Below are 17937 nucleotides of genomic sequence, written 5' to 3' on the forward strand. Positions count from 1 at the left end.
AGCCTGTGCTCCGCAACAAGAGAGGCCGCGACAGTGAGAGGCCCGCGCACTGCGATGAAGAGTGGCCCCCGCTCGCCGCAACTAGAGAAAGCCCTCGCACAGAAACGAAGACCCAGCACAGCCATAAATAAATAAATAAATAAATAAATAAATTTTTTTTAAAAAAAGAGGTACACCTGTAATGCCTAAAAAAAAAAAAAAAAAAAAGAGGTCATGAAGAGCCCAGGAGGTAGGGAAGTCTTGCAGGTGTGGGCACTCGGCGGCTCACCAACCACACCAACCTAACTCTTGAAATGGTCCTTCAGGAGAGCAGGCACAGCCGCATTTCACACAGAGAAGTTCAGAGACATCAAGTAACTTGCCCTAAGTCACACAGCCTAAAAATAACAGAGGCAGGACTCAAACCCAGGACTTCTGACTCTGAGAACAGAGCTTGATCCTGTTCCCAGGAAGTTCCTCCTCAGTGCTTCCGCTTTTCCCACTCCCTGTTGTCAACTGGTAATTTCCAGAGTGAAGGTTCATCCTGCTGGTATGGGTGCCAGAGGTGGCGATCTGGTATTTGTGGACCAGAGGCACCTAGAGACAAGAAGAGGGAGAGAGAACCACACAGAGACACACAGAGAGAAGCAGAGACAGAGAGACAGATTGAGGGAGCAGTCTTCATTCTGGACAGAAGACATGGTTTAAGAAGCTTATGATCTAGCTAAAGAGCAAAGACACAACACAGGAAGGAGGACTAAAATACAAGAGACCGAGCACACGTTGGCACCATGGGTGACAGAGGAGGGCTGAGTGGGGGAGGGTGGGCTGGAACTGGCCTGGCTGGGTTTGGATAGAGCCCAGTAGGAGGATGGAGGGAAGACCAGCCCGGAGCAGGGTGAGCAGGGGAGGCCCCTCCGCCCGAGGGTGCAGGGCCGCACAGTACTCCTCAGCATGGGTGTTGCCAGGATGCATGGACTCAACCGATGGACATCTAGGTGCTCCCAGCTTTTCACTTACACAACGTGTAATGGATTTCCCTTATGTTGTAGCATAAATCCCCCAGGAACACAAGGATTTTCCTGTAGGAAGACAGCCCCAGGGCTGCTCTTCTGCTTCTTTCCAGCTCAGGGACATGGTAATTTGTGCCCTGACCACGTATTTGAGGAAATGTAGGGAAATTAAGGTTTACAAACATATTCTAACCTTTTCAAATGTACCGGGTCTGTAAACTCCACATTGACTCAAATATAGTGGACAATCACTCTGTCTTTTATGTGGTTTGGGAAAAAGTCCAAGTTTTCAGATGGATCGGTATTTGCAGGGCTTGTTTAAAAGGGTGTGGGGAGGACATTGTCCTCTCGCAGTGACTTCCACGACCCCAGGCACAAGATGGTGAAGCAGGTGCAAGACTGGGAACTCAGTGGTCACAGATCAGGGCTGGACCGTGTCGGTCTCTTAGACTGTGTCACAATCCTAACCTTGTCTTTCACTGTCGATCCTGACCTGGACATCCCTTCTCTCATCCACTTCAGTGTCACTTAGAAGTGTGTACCTGTTTTCACAGCATCTACAAGATGCGATCTCAGGTGAGTTTGAAATATGTTGAGATATGCTATGAAAGACCAATGTACATTAATTTTAAAAATGACCAGATGTAAAGCACAAAAACAAACAAACAAAAATACATTTCAAAAAGCAGGATGAGTACAGATAACTCTCTAATCACAATGCACGAAACTAGAAAGTAACAGTGGAAACGGGAAACTGAAAAGCAATACAAAGTTCAAAATTAAACAAAAAGAAACAAACAAAAAACTATACCTGGATGGAATATTATTCAGCCTTGAAAAACGAAGGAAATTCTGACACATGTTATGACATGCATGAACCTTGAAGACATTATGCAAAGTGAAATAAGCCAGTCACAAAAAGGCAAATACTATATGATTCCACTTACATGAGGCACCTAAGTGGTCAGATTAATAGAGACAGAATGTGGAATCATTGTTTCCATGGGCTGGGAGGAGTAGGGGATGGGGAGTTGTTTAATGGGTTTAAAGTTTCAATTTTGCAAAATGAAAAAGTCCATCCTGCATACTGCACAACAACGTGAATATACTAAATACTACTGAACTGTACACTTGAAATGGTTGAAATGATAAATTTTGTGTTATGTGTATTACAAAAAAAGAAAAGATCAGAACACAGACATAGGATTATCTCTTAGACGCTGTTTTACTTATACACAGGGAGAAAAGAAAAAAAGCTTCCCCTTAGTGACAGAGAAAAAAATGCAGGACAAGGTGCCCTGAATTTTAGGCAGGAAATGTATAGACACATTTTACATGAACAAACTCTTACCTAAAACGTTGAGCTGTATAAGAATGCAAATACCTTTGTGTTTTACAATATCATTTTGCTGAACTGCCAAACTAAGATTTTGTTATGCAAAACAGCCAGCATCAGGGTTTGGTTCAGACCTGTTAAAATTGAATCACAAAAGCAACACTAAACTTCTACAATGTCATATTTTAATACAGTTTAAGAAGCTCACTGATGCCATGTTCGCCCCTGAGTTTTCTTCTAGAGAGAATAATATGCACATTATGGGAAGTGCAGGGAGACAGGAGTGTATTTTTTGTTGTTGCTGCTTTCTTTAACTAAACGAGGATTCATGAAGGTTTTCATCTTCTCAGCCCATGTGCAATTCAGAATTGCACAGTCGCTCTCTCCAGCACACAAGCACACGGCCAGTCAGGGACAGACACTGTCCTTGTATAAGGAGATCACTAGCGTTACCAACTGTCCAGTGTGACACAAGGCAGACAGCAACACCAGTCTTCTGGCTCTGGGCTCCGTATGTGGCCCGCAGCTCCTTGTCACTCCAAGAGGAAATGGGCACAGATGCCCGTTTTACTTCCTGCCTTCAAAGCACCAGAGTCAAAAGGCACACTTACCCACCCAGGCCTAGTGAAAACCATGCAGACTTTCAGGCCCCTTCTCATGCAGTTCAATTCTGCATTAGAAATAAATTACTACATCTTAGCAGCCAACATGCCTTACCACCCGACATCACTTTCTAGAATAGCACTGCCCGACAGAACTTCCTTGAGGGTGGAAATGTGGCTACTGAACACTTGATATGCAGGTAGGGTGAGTGAATGTAAATTTGTTTAGACTTATGTAAATTTGATTAATTAAAATGTTCATTGTAACAGCTGTAGGCAGCTAGTGTCCATATCGGACAGCACAGTTCTAGAAGAAGTAGCACCTTTCTGAACCTTTATTTTTCCTTGGATTTGTCTGCGTCTTTGTCAAAGTACAAACATAGGAACTACGGATACAGCAAGAGCCCTTGTCCTCCCCATCCTCACCCCCAACTCTCCCTGCCCTTTCTACCATTCCCCCTTCCACCCAAGTTCTCTAGAGGTTTCCAGGACCAAATATTATTTCTAATAACAGAGTTTTCTCACTCTAGTTATAATCACAAATCCCTCTGGGGAGAAAGTCTTATAGCGAAACAAACAGCCTATCCAAAGGTTTCAGAAAATTACTTTTTAAAAACTCTTTGGAGTGGACTATGCAGGGAAATGAAATAAGTATCAGGTTGGTTTGAGTAAGTTATCACATATGCCCCATGAGCTTCAGGGCATGTTTTGAGAAGGTTTTTCTCCCTGCTCCCAAATAACGGACAAATTGTTGATGTAACGAGTGATCGAAGGAAGGGCCGGTTGGCAGCCTTTGGAGCAGGAAGGCCTCTGCAGGGAGGAGAATATTAATCAAGGTTTCCCGAGCACGGGGGCAACCAGGAGAAAAACAAGCTTCTCCTTCATGTACAAGGCAGCTCCTGGGGACAGTTCCAACAGAGCTTCCCAACTTTAATGTGCGTGCACACCACCCGGAGAGTCGTGTCAGATCGCAGATTCGCATTCAGCAGGGCCGGGTGGTGCCAAAGATGTGGGTGCAGAGACCACACTTTACATAGTGAGCCTCTAGGCCTCGATGCTCCTGAAGTCCACTCAGGACATCTGGCAGGCGGCTGCCAGGGCCCTGACTCCCAGCCCACCCCTGCCTGCCAAGGGCTAGTTTCTCTTGAAACGATCATCTTGGAGCCTGTCTCCTAGGAATTCAGCCCCGCTTTATAAACTCACCTGCTGCAACCAGAAATCAACAGACCTTTTCAAAGTTGACCAAACATATAGGACCAAAGCCCTGAGAGACCAGTGGGAGGCAGCAGTCTGAGTGAATGCATCTGCTCCACAAGTTCAGACTAGCCCACAGGGGGTCTGCTCTGAGGCCTGAGGGTCAGGGGGGTACCTGTTAGCACAAATCTAAGCTCCATCCTCCATTCTAGTTTCATTGATAATAACATTGGTGTTTTCACTTATTTCTTCTTGTTCTCTACTACTGCTCACTTAATTCAGCCTTAGTTCCGGATGAAATTGGTATAATCTGCCCTTTCAAACCATTTTATCTCCATCTACAAAATGAGGAAAATAGGGCACCTGTACCTCTCAATTTTGTGAGGATTAAGTTAGTGCACAGAGGGGTTTAGCACTGTCCAAGTACGACAGATGCTTACTAAATGCAAGGTGTTATTATAGGTATTTTATGATGTTTGTTCCATGAATAAGCACAGATTGGTGGGCTTCCCTGGTGGCGCAGTGGTTAAGACTCCGCCTGCCAATGCAGGGGACACGGGTTCCAGCCCTGGTCCAAGAAGATCCCACATGCCGCGGAGCAACTAAGCCCATGCACCACAACTACTGCGCCTGCGCTCTAGAGCCCGCGAGCCACAACTACTGAGCCCGTGTGCCGCAGCTACTGAAGCCCGCGTCCCCTAGGGCCCACGTGCCGCAACTACTGAGCCCACGTGCTGCAACTACTGAAGTCCACACGCCTAGAGCCCGTGTTCCGCAACAAGAGAAGCCACTACAATGAGAAGCCCACGCAGCACAACAAAGAGTAGGCCCTGCTTGCTGCAACTAGAGAAAGCCCGTGCGCAGCAATGAAGACCCAACACAGCCATAAATAAATAAATAAATAAATTTTTTTTAATTATTAAAAAAAAAAAAAGTACAGATCGGTCTCCAATAACAATCTCCCTCTTCACCTCCAGACCCAATGCCCACTCGGTATTTCCACCAGAAGCAAACGTTTCATCTTTTCTCCAAAAATCAGTCTCCCTCGCCATCCTGTCAGAGGTGCCATCACTGTCCCTCTCAGAGGCAACTAACCCACAGCCATCTTCTGCCTCCATATCCAAGTACAACACTTCTCAGTTCTGCCTTCACAAAGCCTCTTGAATCCACCCTCTTCTGTCTCCACTGCTCACACCTTGTCACCCGTTCTTGGACTCCTGCAATCAATACCTTCTCACCAGTCTTCCTGCCTTTGCCTCTCTCCTTTCCAGCCCCATTATAGGAACTGCCTCCAGGTCAATCTTTCCCAAGCACCACTGGAGGTTTCAAAACAATCCCGATACATAGTTCCAAAGACTTTTTTTTTTTTTTTGAAGCAATGGAAGCATAGTTGCAATAAGTGCCTGACTTCCTAGGGGACTACTTGGGAAAGGGCCACACACATGTATCCTGATGCTTATGAAATTGCTCCACAATCACTGTGGTACCTTATAGCCACATCGCAGGTACAGTTAGAGAGACGCAGGTCTTCACTGCCGCACCCATACTCAGGGAGCTCCCTATAGTAGCTCAGTCTATTGAGGGAGACTTAAGTCTCAGGTTGGATGAAGCTGTTTCTCAGAGAGCACTGGTTTTGTTTGGGTTTTTCCCTTTACATATCTGCTGTGGTTTTGTCATCAAGCAAAATCACTGCTATTATTTCCTCATTAACTGCTAGGGATTTTAGGACCTAGTATTATTTTGGAATTCATCTAGTTCAAAATAAGTATTTCCAAAAGAGCAAGTTCACTTGAAGATAGTGATGACATTTGAGAATGAACATGCTCTATTTTTCAAATTTGAAGGGCCAGTTGTTGGTCCCTCAGTTAAAAGCAACTCCTCCATTCAACCACTAGATGGCATTTGAGCCCTGGTGACAGAGGAGTCAGTGGGAATTTGGAAGAGGTAGGCCACGACTTCCTTAACCAACCATAACAGGCTTGTCACTTCAGAACTAATTCTTATTAAAGGCAAGAACAAAATACTTGATTACCATCAAAGCAAGAGCGGAAAATAAAACCAGACAGGTGACTGGGAAAATAATTCCACACAAGAGTCTGTAAGTCATGATGCTCCCTAGTCCCACCCTCTAGTTCCATTCCCCCTCCTTCTGAAAATGACAGATTCTGCAGGGTAAATGCCCCCAAATCCCTCTAGTTTAGTGCCTACTCCCATCTGCAGCCTCATCACTGCTAAGATCCCCACCTTCCCTCTGAGCTCAGTTCTCCAAAGTGCAATCCTGTAAGTACTCAAAGGCAGTTCATTCACATGGGTTCCTCCTAACTCACCAAGCAGAGAAGCAGCTTGCTCCTGCCACCCCAATGCCAAATTAAACATGGCTGTCATTCCCCTTCCACAAGATCTTATGAACCAAGTCTGAACTCTGGGGGCAGACACTGGACACGTCTATGGAGATTAAAAACTTCTAGATTTCTCAAGAAAGCACGCAAATCCTAAATCTGAACAGGTTTTCTTGACCTCTCCTTCCTCAGGTAAAGAGGTTTGTTTTGTTTTGTTTTGTTTTTTAATTTGGCCACGCAGCTTTCGGGATCTTAGTTCCCCAACCAGGGATCAAACCCGGGGCCCAGCAGTGAAAGCAATGAGTACTAACCACTGGACCACCAGGGAATTCCCTCAGGTAAAGAGTTTTAAACACAAAACTACAGTTGGCAAACCTGACCTTTTTTATGGGTGAGCAGGAAGTTCTCCTTGGAGTAATCAAATAACCATCACCCACATATATTGAACAGTTCTGCTCTCAGTCAGATATTAAGTTTCTTTGCAAGGGCTACTCTGGAAGCAGAGAGTAAATTATACGTTTAATCTTCCAATTAACCCATCATACACCTCCTAGAGGCAAGCCACATGCAGCGTTTTTAAAATCTGGTCCAACTTCTGTTTTTTAGCCACTTCATTACAGCAGGACAATCTTTGAGTACATTCAGCCAAATGTTCTCACTGGAAGAGAGAGGCAGGGGCAGAACATCAAGTGACGTTTGGTGGAAAGCAGGATGACAACTGCTTTTCCATGAATTCAGTTTCAAAGGTTACCAGTACAAGATATACTCCCAAGATGTAGAAAGAACCTCCATAATTATTCATGAATCAAAAAGGTGGATTCATGTGTTCCAATAAAATTTTGTTTACAAAAACAGGCATGGGCCATAGTCTGCTTTAAATCAAGCCTCAAAGGATTAAACTGATCTGCAAGTAAATTAACTACCTGCTAGAATAAAGCCCAATATGAAGAAAACAAAAGCTAGCAATGTAACATTAACAATGTATACCATCCTTTGTAGGTACTAGACCTACAAAGAACTGGAAAATGACCTTCTGAGAGAAAAATCAGTCAATAGAAACAGACCCAGAAATGACAAATGATGGAATTAGCAGATAAGGACATTTAAAAAGCTATTATAGCAAACTATTACATATAAAATGGATGGACAAGGTCCTACTGTATGGCACAGGGAACTATATTCAATGTCTTCAGATAAACCATAATGGAAAAGAATTTTTTAAAAAAAGTGTGTATATATATATATATATATATATATATATATATATATATATATATGTACATGTATAACTGAGTCACTTTGCTGTAAAGCAGAAATCAACATAACATTGTAAATCAACTATACTCCAATAAAAAAATAAAAATAATAAATTAATGATGCATTTTCCAATCCAAATAAAAAACTATTATAAACTTTAAATGGAGTATAAACTACAATAATATTGAATCACTATGCTGTACACCTGAAACTAATATTGTAAATCAACTATACTTTAATAAGAATTATATATATTAAAAAATTAATAATAAAAAGCTATTGTAAACATACTCTTTATGCTCAAGAATGTAAAGGAAAATACGAATACTGTTAGAGAAATGATGTAAAAAAGAACACACTGGAACTGCTAAAGACAAATGAAATATCTGAAATGAAAATTCACTGGAAAGGAATAATAAAAAATAGATACTGCAGAAAAAAAAGATCAGTGAACTTGAAAGACTGCAGTAGGATTTATGCAAGATGTGGAACAGAGGAGAAAAGGAATAATACGTTTTTAAAAGAACAGAGAGCCTCAGTGACATGTGGAATATCAAGCAGTCTTAAGAGACATGCCTACCACAACATGATAAAACCCACCATAACTGTAAGGATAGAGAGGTCAAAAGTAAAAGGACAGAAAAAGATGCATACTGACATAGTATCAGATAAAGCAGGCTTCAGGACAAAAAATGTTGCCAGATATAAAGGACATTTCACAATGACAAAAGGGACAATTCAACAAGACACAATAATCCTAAACGTGAGTGCAGACAATAACAAAACTCCTAAACGGAAAAAGCAAAAACTGACAGAACTAAAAGGAGACATATATGCAAATCCACAACTACAGTTGGTGATTTCACCGTATCTCTCTCGGCAACTTATTGAACAAGTGGAGAGAAAAAAGCAACTAAGTATATAGGAAACTTGAGCTCTACCAATCAATGTAACCTAACTGGCATTTATAGAACATTACAGCCTGCAGAATACACATTATTTTCAAGTGAACAAGGAGCATTCACCCAAACAGACCATATGGTAGACCATAAAACAAATTTCAATAAACCTAAAAGGACTGAAATCATCCAGAGTATATTCTCAAACCACAATGGAATTAAATTATGAATCAATAACAAAAAAATTAGAACAGTGTTTGGCAGTAGAAATATAATGCAAGCCACACACGTCATTTTAAATTTTCTACTAGCCACATTTTAAAAAGTAAAAACAGGTGAACTAATTCTAATAATGTTTTATTTAACCCACTATATCAAAAATATTCTCATTTCAACATGTAAGCAATATTTAAAAATTGAGATATTTTACATTTTTTCCATACTAAGTCTTCAAAATCCAGAAAGTTACTTAGAGCACAACTCGATTTAAACCAGGCACATCTCAAGTACTCAACAGTCACATGTGGCTAGTGGCTACTAGACAGTGCAACTCTACATAGTAGTTTAACAAATATGTTAGAGCTGGTAATTTTAACACCCATTTATAATAAGTTATTGCATTTTTCCCCCTGAAAGGAAAAAATCTTGCCTTGAGACAGACTTTTGAAATATTTAGACCTATCTTAAAAAATGTTAACACATCAATTATCGAGGTTACCAATTTGTCGTCAGACTTTTACTCCCTTTTTTCACTCACCCACTATCCCAGTGGCCAAAACACTTCCCAATTTTATCCATCGTTCTCAAATTTAGCTACCACTCATTCCATGAATACCTGTTGGCTACTTTGGGGTTCTCCTGTTCTTACACAGATGCCCCATTGCCTCCCTTTTATTTTTCCTGCACAGACACGAAAGCACACAGGTCCTGTGCCTGTTTGTGGCTTATCCCCACCCCCTCATATTTCGGAGTCCATGGGGACAGCTTGTCGTCTAGTTCTTGTAAGTGCTGTCCAGGGGTTTTTAGTTGCTACATTTTTATGTAGGGAGTAAGAAAATTCAAAAATCTAAAAGATATTCCAGCCATCACCATCATTCCAGAATTTGATTTTCTAAACATATGCATGTATGACTGATAAAACTAAAAATTTTAAAGAGAGAATATTGTCTGCACTCCCCTCCTTGGCTTTATTTCTGACTCCAAATGTGGAATAAAGGGGACACAAACGATACTGCCGTGTGATACTAGAGTTGTGACCTATAAACATTCCTCCTTTACTGGTGACACATTATTAGGCGTTCTCAGCAGAAGGGCACTGGAGGGGCACTACAAGTGGAAGGGGCTTCACTCCCGGTTCCGGTGCTTTTCCTTCTTGCTCCTAATGCATCCTTCTCAGCATGTGGCTTTCTTGCCAGCGGGAGGTTCTCTGCCAGCAGCACACTCTCTCCGGAATTTTGCTGGCACCTCATGAAGCAACTTTCCTCCAAGGGTCACAGGCACCCCAGCAAGTGACTTCCTAGCGAGTTTCCCTGACACCCTGCCTGCCACCTTAAACTGTGGCACCTCAGCAAACTTCTCCATCCAGTGGGCCACACCACACTGTCTTCAATGAGACCTGAATATCAGCCTTGGGGGAGGAGAGAAAGGGCTCTTTCAAGTTTGTTCCTTCCTTGGGGACTCTCTCAGTCTACAAGCAGTGGCTGCTCCCTACATCTGCTATGCAGGTGTTTAGAGATGTCTGCCCCTCTTAGTGGTTAATCCCCTGCTACCTAGTTAATAATTCTTCATATTGAACCCTCCCTGTTCAAATTACTGGTATTTCTTTCTCCTGAATGGATCCTGAACCTTAAATGATAACACAAATCATTTGTAAAATTTACAAGAGGATTTTTTTTTTTTGAGGATGTGTATTTTCTAAATCACTAAGAATATTAAAACCAGGAAATTACAGTCCATTTAGGAAATGAGAGAAATCGGTGAGAAAGCATAAAACAAAATCACAGAAGACCAAAGTGAGTAATTAACATAAAAGCAAATGGATTAGACTCCCTATTAAAATGCAAAGACCCTCCAAATGGGTTGAAATATAAAATCCAACATGACACACTGTTTAAGAGACAACTAGAAATTATATGAAAGTTAAAAATAAGAGGATAGATAGTTTATCAAGCAAATACAAACAAAAAAGAGGAGAAATATTCTAATATCAAAAACAGTAAAATTCTAGGCAAAAAGCATAAATAGGAGATAAAGAATAACTTTAGACTAGTAAGTCTTCCTTATGAATTGTACCTAACAGACACAAGTATTTATATACTAAGTAACAGCATCAAAATATACAAAGCAAAAGCTAGACGGACAAGATGAAATTGAGAGAAATAACTATAATAGGAGACTCTAAGACAATACTATTACTCTATGGTAGTTTATTAAAAAAAAAGAAAACAAAAATTGAATTAAAGTGGTTGAATAGATACACATTGACCTCTATCCCACACAAATTGAATAAACTTTCATTTAAAACACCCATAGAACACTCTTAAAAAATGCTAGGCCCCCAAACCGCAATAAAGTCTTAAAAACAGAAACCACATAAGCCATATTTTCTTTCAAGGTAAAAATGCTACAAGTACCAAAAAATGAAAAAAAAAAATTAAAAAAAAGTCCAACCACACAGGAATTCTTAAATACTCTTAGTTACTGAACCAAAAACTTAAGACACAAAAATAAACTACTAAAACAAGACACATTAACATAGCTGGGATGTGAACATATTTGAAATTAGAGATAACCAAAAACCTTCAATGTATTCAACTGTATACAAACAAAAAGTATCAGACTCAAAAAGGTACAGGGGAAAAAATCTAGAGCAAACAAAGGAAATAATAAACATAAAATGAGAAAGTAATACATTTTAAAACAAAATCACAATTGATAAATCCACAGTTTTCTTTTTTTTAAGGGAAAAAAAGATACCTTTAGCAAGTCTAATCAAGGGGGGAAAAAAATGGTAGAACTAAGATAAATTTCTTACAACTTAGAAGTAGCAAGCTTAATAGAAAAGAGACTTTTTTTATTCTCTATTAAAATTATACAATGTTAAATTTCAACAAAATGAGAAGTTTTCTGGAAAAGTATAAATTTAGTAAATAATAAACACAAAAGGAGATATACATTTTAAAACAAAAAATTTTAAAGTTACTTAAACTTAAAAAAACATAACATACTAATAGCACAAAAGAGACTGGTAGTTATCAAAAATTTATTTCCTAAAAGGAGTCTGAACTCAAAAGTTTTATAAGCATGGTCCTTCAATTCTTCATGGAACAAATCACTCCCATGCTATAATATAACTGCTATATTAACTGTTATATATAACTACAGAAAAATATATACAGTTATCCTATTCACTTTATAGAGCTAGCAAAACCCTTATGTCAAAACTTGGACGATAGCCCAAAAGACCAAACACACTCATGTAAAAAAGCAATTTTCCTAAATAAAATATTAGCAAATCAAATTCTATAGTAGCAATAGGGCAGTCACATTTTAGGAGAAATGGATTCCAAAGGACATCCCATATTTCAAAACTAATTTTCCCAGGAAAATAAATGTAAAGATAGAGGATGCATGGTTGGAGAGCGTTAAGTCTACAATCACTGTAGTGTATTTTTTTCTTTGAGGCTACTTTTTCTTATCTCACCATTATTTCTAATATTGATAATCTCAAAGAGAGCTCTCACTCATAGTGGTGGTTTCTTTTGGCTCTTTATCACATTTAATTTCTGCCCCAAATTTACTGAAACTTGAACGAGCTTTTGAACACTAGTTTGTATACCACCACTTAATGAACGCCTGTAAGAGAATACAATAAAGGTGAATGTTAAAACAGCCACCCAAATTGCTCTCAGAGGGTGTTGGTAAAGAACCCCGAGGCACTACAGGACACTGACAAAGGATGGCACATCTGTTTATCAGTTAAAGCTGCACTGCTAAAAGGCAAAATCATGAGCAGTTTACAATTGCAGAAAGACTGCCAGTTTCAAAACGATGAAATTCTTGGTCATTTTTTAGGATATGGGTATGTGCATTACTTCAAATTTCAAAAACAAAGTGACTCTTTATTAATATTATTTGATCGGCTATTTTTAAACTTTATAACTCAAGTCTACATACAAAGCAAGTAAACTGTACATCTTTAAAAAAAAATTTTTTTAACTAACTGACCTGATTCCAGGAGTTCAAAGATGGTTTGATGTTGGAAAATCTATTAAAGCATCATCAACAAATCAAATGAAAAAAAAAGAAAAAACCAAAAAAAAATACGATCATCTCAATGGATACCCAAAAAGTGTATTTGACAAAGTTCCAGAGCCACTTCTAATTCAAATTCTTTAAAATCTAAAAATAGAGGGTATTTCCTTTCTAGATAAAGAAAGGAATACCTGATTCAAAACAGCCAACCTACAGGTAAAACACTATTGACACACCCATTAAAATGAGAACTAAAACAAGAATGTCCACTATCACCATCGTCATTATTTAACATTTCAGCCAACAAAACATGCAATAAAAATTAAATAAAACTATTAGAAGAAACATTATCATTAACCATAGATCAAAGTATTTCCTAAAAATACATGTGAAATTACTGAAAAAAGTACTAGAATTAAGTGACTAGATACCTGGAAAACATAAATTTATTTATAAAGACTACAGATGAGACTACAGAATTATTACTGCTCAAATTCTTCCAACCTGTCTCCATCAGGACTGGCTCTATCCTAGTTTGAGTCGCTATTGTTGTTTGCCTGGATTACTGCATCAGGCTCCTACATTAACTGGCTTCCCTACCTTCAGCCTGGTGAGACATAACAGTATAGCCACAGGATAAATCTGATAGTGTCATTCCTTTGCTAAAATCTTCTCACAGCTTCCCATCATAGTTAGAATAAGACCCAAATTCCTTACGACAGCTTCCTATATGGCCCTATCCAACCAGGACTCATACAAATGCCATTGCTGACGCTCTAATCACACTGTCTTCCTTTCTGCTCCTCAAATACACCGAAGCGGCTTTGTGCTAGTTCTTCACTCTGTCGGCACTGCTCTTCCCTGAACCTCACAAGGATGGCTCCTTCTAAGATGCCAACTACATCTCCTCAGAGAGCTCTTTGATCATCCAACCTACAGCAGCCACCCAGGTACTATCTCTCATCACCCTATTTTAATTCCCTCCACTAAATCTAAAGTTCACGATCTGATACTTTTCCCTGTATGTTTGGTATTCCTCCCACTAATGTCACCTACATGGGAGCAAGAACTTTGTCTTAATAACTGTTCATCTCCAAAACTTAAATAAGCGCCTGGTGCATAAGAAGAGTCGCTCTTCTTCCCTGAATTTTCATTGTCTATCATTCTCAATAGACTGTAAACTCCACAGAACAGGAACCCTGCCTATTTTAGTCACTGTTCTATCTCCAGGACTCAGACACTGGCTATACAGTCAATAAACACCTGACGAATGAATGAGTCCCTCCATCCCCTCCCTTTAATTCCTAGCAGTCTAAGACTAAGCAAACTTTCTGGTGAGTCCAACATATTACTGGCTTACACTGAACTGTAGCCAACTAACGATTCCATATGAATTGTTATAAAGTTAGATCTTCCCACCTCTATGCATTCCCCAAATTCTACACTTGTGTGACTGACTTGTTTAGATAAACAAGGAGCTTTAATAAAGTTTGATAGTACTGTTGAAATTAATCTTTAAAATGCCTTCGTCAAAAAAATGTTTACAAGAAAATAACAGGTCAAGAAAAGTTAAATCTTTTGAGTCCTAATCCATGAACTGTGTAAGTAGCTGGGCAGAGAAGAGACCTTCCTAAAGTTAAACTGAAAAAAACACTGAGGTATTAAAAAGTTAATCTATCTTGTCAACGTATAGAGAAATGACCATCCTATGCAAAAACAGTCAAAACTAACAAAGCCACAGAAGGATTGCCTCTTAAGGATTTAAATTAAGATACTGGATCGCCATTTTGATCACCCGAGAGTTACTCATTAAATATGACACAGAGTACATATTTGCTGGTTTGTGGGCACTCTAAGTATCTAATTACTTCAAACAAAAGGCTACATTCTCAAGTTTTTATATTTTGTTTTTATTCGAGAGTTTACTCCAGGCAGTTTAAAATCAGGCTTTTAAAATTAAAGGCCAAAACTAAAAAAAATCTGCAAATATGACACTTCTAAAAGAATGATCGTCTTAATAATTTAAATCCTAAAATGTCCTGTGGAGTTACAAAGTCTTTATACATAAATGTGTAAGATCGATATCATTTAAAATAAACAACTGAAAAACCACAGATGGTGGGCAAATTTGTCAATGAAGATAAACATCAGTATCAGCCTTCCAGGGTATGAACACCAGCAATTAATTCATCTTGTGAGAGAATATGCTTCAGAATTTGGCCTTTAAAGTCTCTTTCTCCAGCAGCAAATCAGCGTATCTATGCTGAAGTTCCTTTTCTCTTTCCTGTTGTCGTTGAACATCTTCTTTTAGACACTTGAAGAAACAAAACCATTAAATAATTTTTTCATATGTAAGCACACTGAAAATTAAAAATATCTTATGGTACTTTATCATCTTACAAACGGCTGAGTTAAGTCAACACTTTCAAGAGGTAAGTATTCCCCAAAGAGAAACAAAAATAGTAACTACTTCTGCTATAAAACCAGTCCTGTGGCCATTCTTTGATATGGTCATACAACTACCATCTTGTTATAAAACCTCTGCTGCTATCTCAAATAAACAAGCCATTATTGTCCTATCGATACCCACAAATGCACTTAAATAAGCCCTGGCTGCCCTTTATCTGGGCAGGGGCTATCATGCACACTTGGCAAATAAAGTTAAACCAAATCTGGCCAAAGGAACTTGATGCTCTGGGATGACTAGCTACTGAGCTACTGATATATTCCCAGCATCCTAAATTACAAAACAAAAAGACACTGGTTTAATGTACCTCAGAGAGCTATATGAATGGGACGCAATTAAGTTTCAGGGGAAAAAATCACAAGGGTTACTTATTCCATTTCACAGTGCATCTATATACAAAACAAAAAATTAGTACAGGAAAAGCCTGTGTATCCAAAACTGGCCTGGTCTATCCACCTACACACAGGCAATTCTAGACTAGAAAGTCAAAAACTTTAGGCTCTCACTGAAAAAAAGCCAGTCAATGTCAACTGCAAAAGACAGCCTGAACAGGAAAGGAAAAGAAGAAAGCCCTGATTATTCTTTGGAGCTCTCTTTCTAAGCACTGCTGCAAGCCAATAACATTACCTCTAGCCTCCGGGGAATAGCAGAATCTTCATGTTTCTTGAGTTCTTCAAAAGTGCGTAACTCCAAGTAAGCCTGCTCAATTTGGTCCCATAAGTCATTCAACTGTTTCATGAGCCCCATTGCACGAGACTGGTAACCCCCAAGCAAAATTTTCATCTTCTTTTCCATCTTTGCAGCTCTCTTGGCTTCTGTCGTCATGTGACCCCTGTTTATCTGGGGGTCGGGGAAGATCACATCAGCACACATGAGAAAAGCAGGCTAAATAACAGGACTGAAAAGGCACAACTGGTCATCTACTACCTCAAAGCAAAAGTACATTAGATGCAATCTCTATCAAATTACCCATGACATTTTTCACAGAACTAGAACAAATAATCCTAAAATTTATATGGAACCATAAAAGACCCAAAATTGCCAAAGCAACCCTCAGGAAAAAGAACAAAGCAGGAGGCATAACCCTCTCAGACTTCGGACAATACTACAAAGCTACAGTAATCAAAACAGCATGGGGGCTTCCCTGGTGGCGTAGTGGTTAAGAATCCACCTGCCAATGCAGGGGACATGGGTTCAAGCCCTGATCTGGGAAGATTCCCACATGCCACAGAGCAACTAAGCCTGTGCGCCACAACTACTGAGCCTGCACTCTAGAGCCCACAAGCCACAGCTACTGAAGCCCACATGCCTAGAGCCCGTGCTCCGCAACAAGAGAAACCACCGCAAGGAGAAGCCCGCACACCACAACAAAGAGTAGCCTCCACTCGCAGCAACTAGAGAAAAGCCTGCGTGCAGCAACAAAGACCCAATGCAGCCAAAAATAAATAAATAAATAAATTTTAAAAAAACAGCATGGTATTGGCACAAAAAACACACATATGGATCAATGGAACAGAACAGAGAGCCCAGAAATAAACCCACACACTCACAGTCAATTACTCTTTGACAAAGGAGGCAAGAACATACAATGGGGAAAAGATAGTCTCTTCAGCAAGTGGTGTTGGGAAAGTTGGACAGCCGCATGTAAATGAATGAAGTTAGAACACACCCTCACACCATAATAAACTCAAAATGGCTTAAAGACTTAGATATAAGACATGACACCATAAAACTCATAGAAGAGAACATAGGCAAAACATTCTCTGACATAAATTATACCAATGTTTTCTTAGGTCAGTATCCCAAGGCAATAGAAACAAAAGCAAAAATAAACAAATGGGACCAAATCAAACTTATAAGCTTTTGCTCAGCAAAGGAAACCATAAACAAAACAAAAAGACAACCTACTTGCAAATGATGCGACTGACAAGGGCTTAATTTCCAAAATATACAAACAGCTCATATAACTCAAAAACAAAAAAACAAACAACCCAATCAAAACATGGGCAGAAGACCTAAATAGACATTTCTCCAAAGAAGACGAGATGGCCAATAGGCACATGAAAAGATGCTCATCATCACTAATTATCAGAGAAATGCAAATCAAAACTCTACCTCACACCGGTCAAAATGGCCATCATTAAAAAGTCTACAAATAACAAATGCTGAAGAGGGTGTAGAGAAAAGAGAACCCTCCTACACTGTTGGCGGGAATATAAACTGGTGCAGGCACTATGGAAAACAGTATGGAGATTCTTCAAAAATCTAAAAATAGTTTCCATATGATCCAGCAATCCCACTCATGGGCATATATCTGGACAAAACTATAATTCAAAAAGATGCATGCAGCCCTATGTTCACAGCAGCACAATCCACAATAGCTAAGACATGCAAACGACCTAAATGTCCACTGACAGATGAATGGATTAAAAAGATGTGGTACATATATACAATGGAATACTACTCAGCCATAAAAAAGAGTGAAATAATGCCATCTGCAGCAACACGGATGGACCTAGAGATTATCATATTAAGTGAAGTAAGTCAGAAAGAGAAAGACAGATACCATATGAGATCACGTACATATATGTGGAATC

General features: G+C 39.4%; 1 protein-coding gene across 1 annotated transcript in view; it reads right to left on the reverse strand.

The window, feature by feature from the left end:
- Positions 1–11809: 11809 nt before the first annotated feature.
- The window catches only part of CDC5L (cell division cycle 5 like), a 45117-nt gene continuing 38989 nt past the window's right edge, over positions 11810–17937 (reverse strand). The window contains exons 15-16 of the mRNA XM_059938584.1: positions 15968–16180; positions 11810–15187 (exon numbers count right to left, since the gene is read on the reverse strand). Of these exons, the coding sequence (XP_059794567.1) occupies positions 15083–15187; positions 15968–16180 (318 nt within the window). The 3' untranslated portion in view covers positions 11810–15082. The remainder of the gene's footprint in view (positions 15188–15967; positions 16181–17937) is intronic.

The sequence above is a fragment of the Balaenoptera ricei genome, chromosome 11 (assembly GCF_028023285.1).
Source record: "Balaenoptera ricei isolate mBalRic1 chromosome 11, mBalRic1.hap2, whole genome shotgun sequence".
Classification (NCBI taxonomy): Eukaryota; Metazoa; Chordata; class Mammalia; order Artiodactyla; family Balaenopteridae; genus Balaenoptera; species Balaenoptera ricei.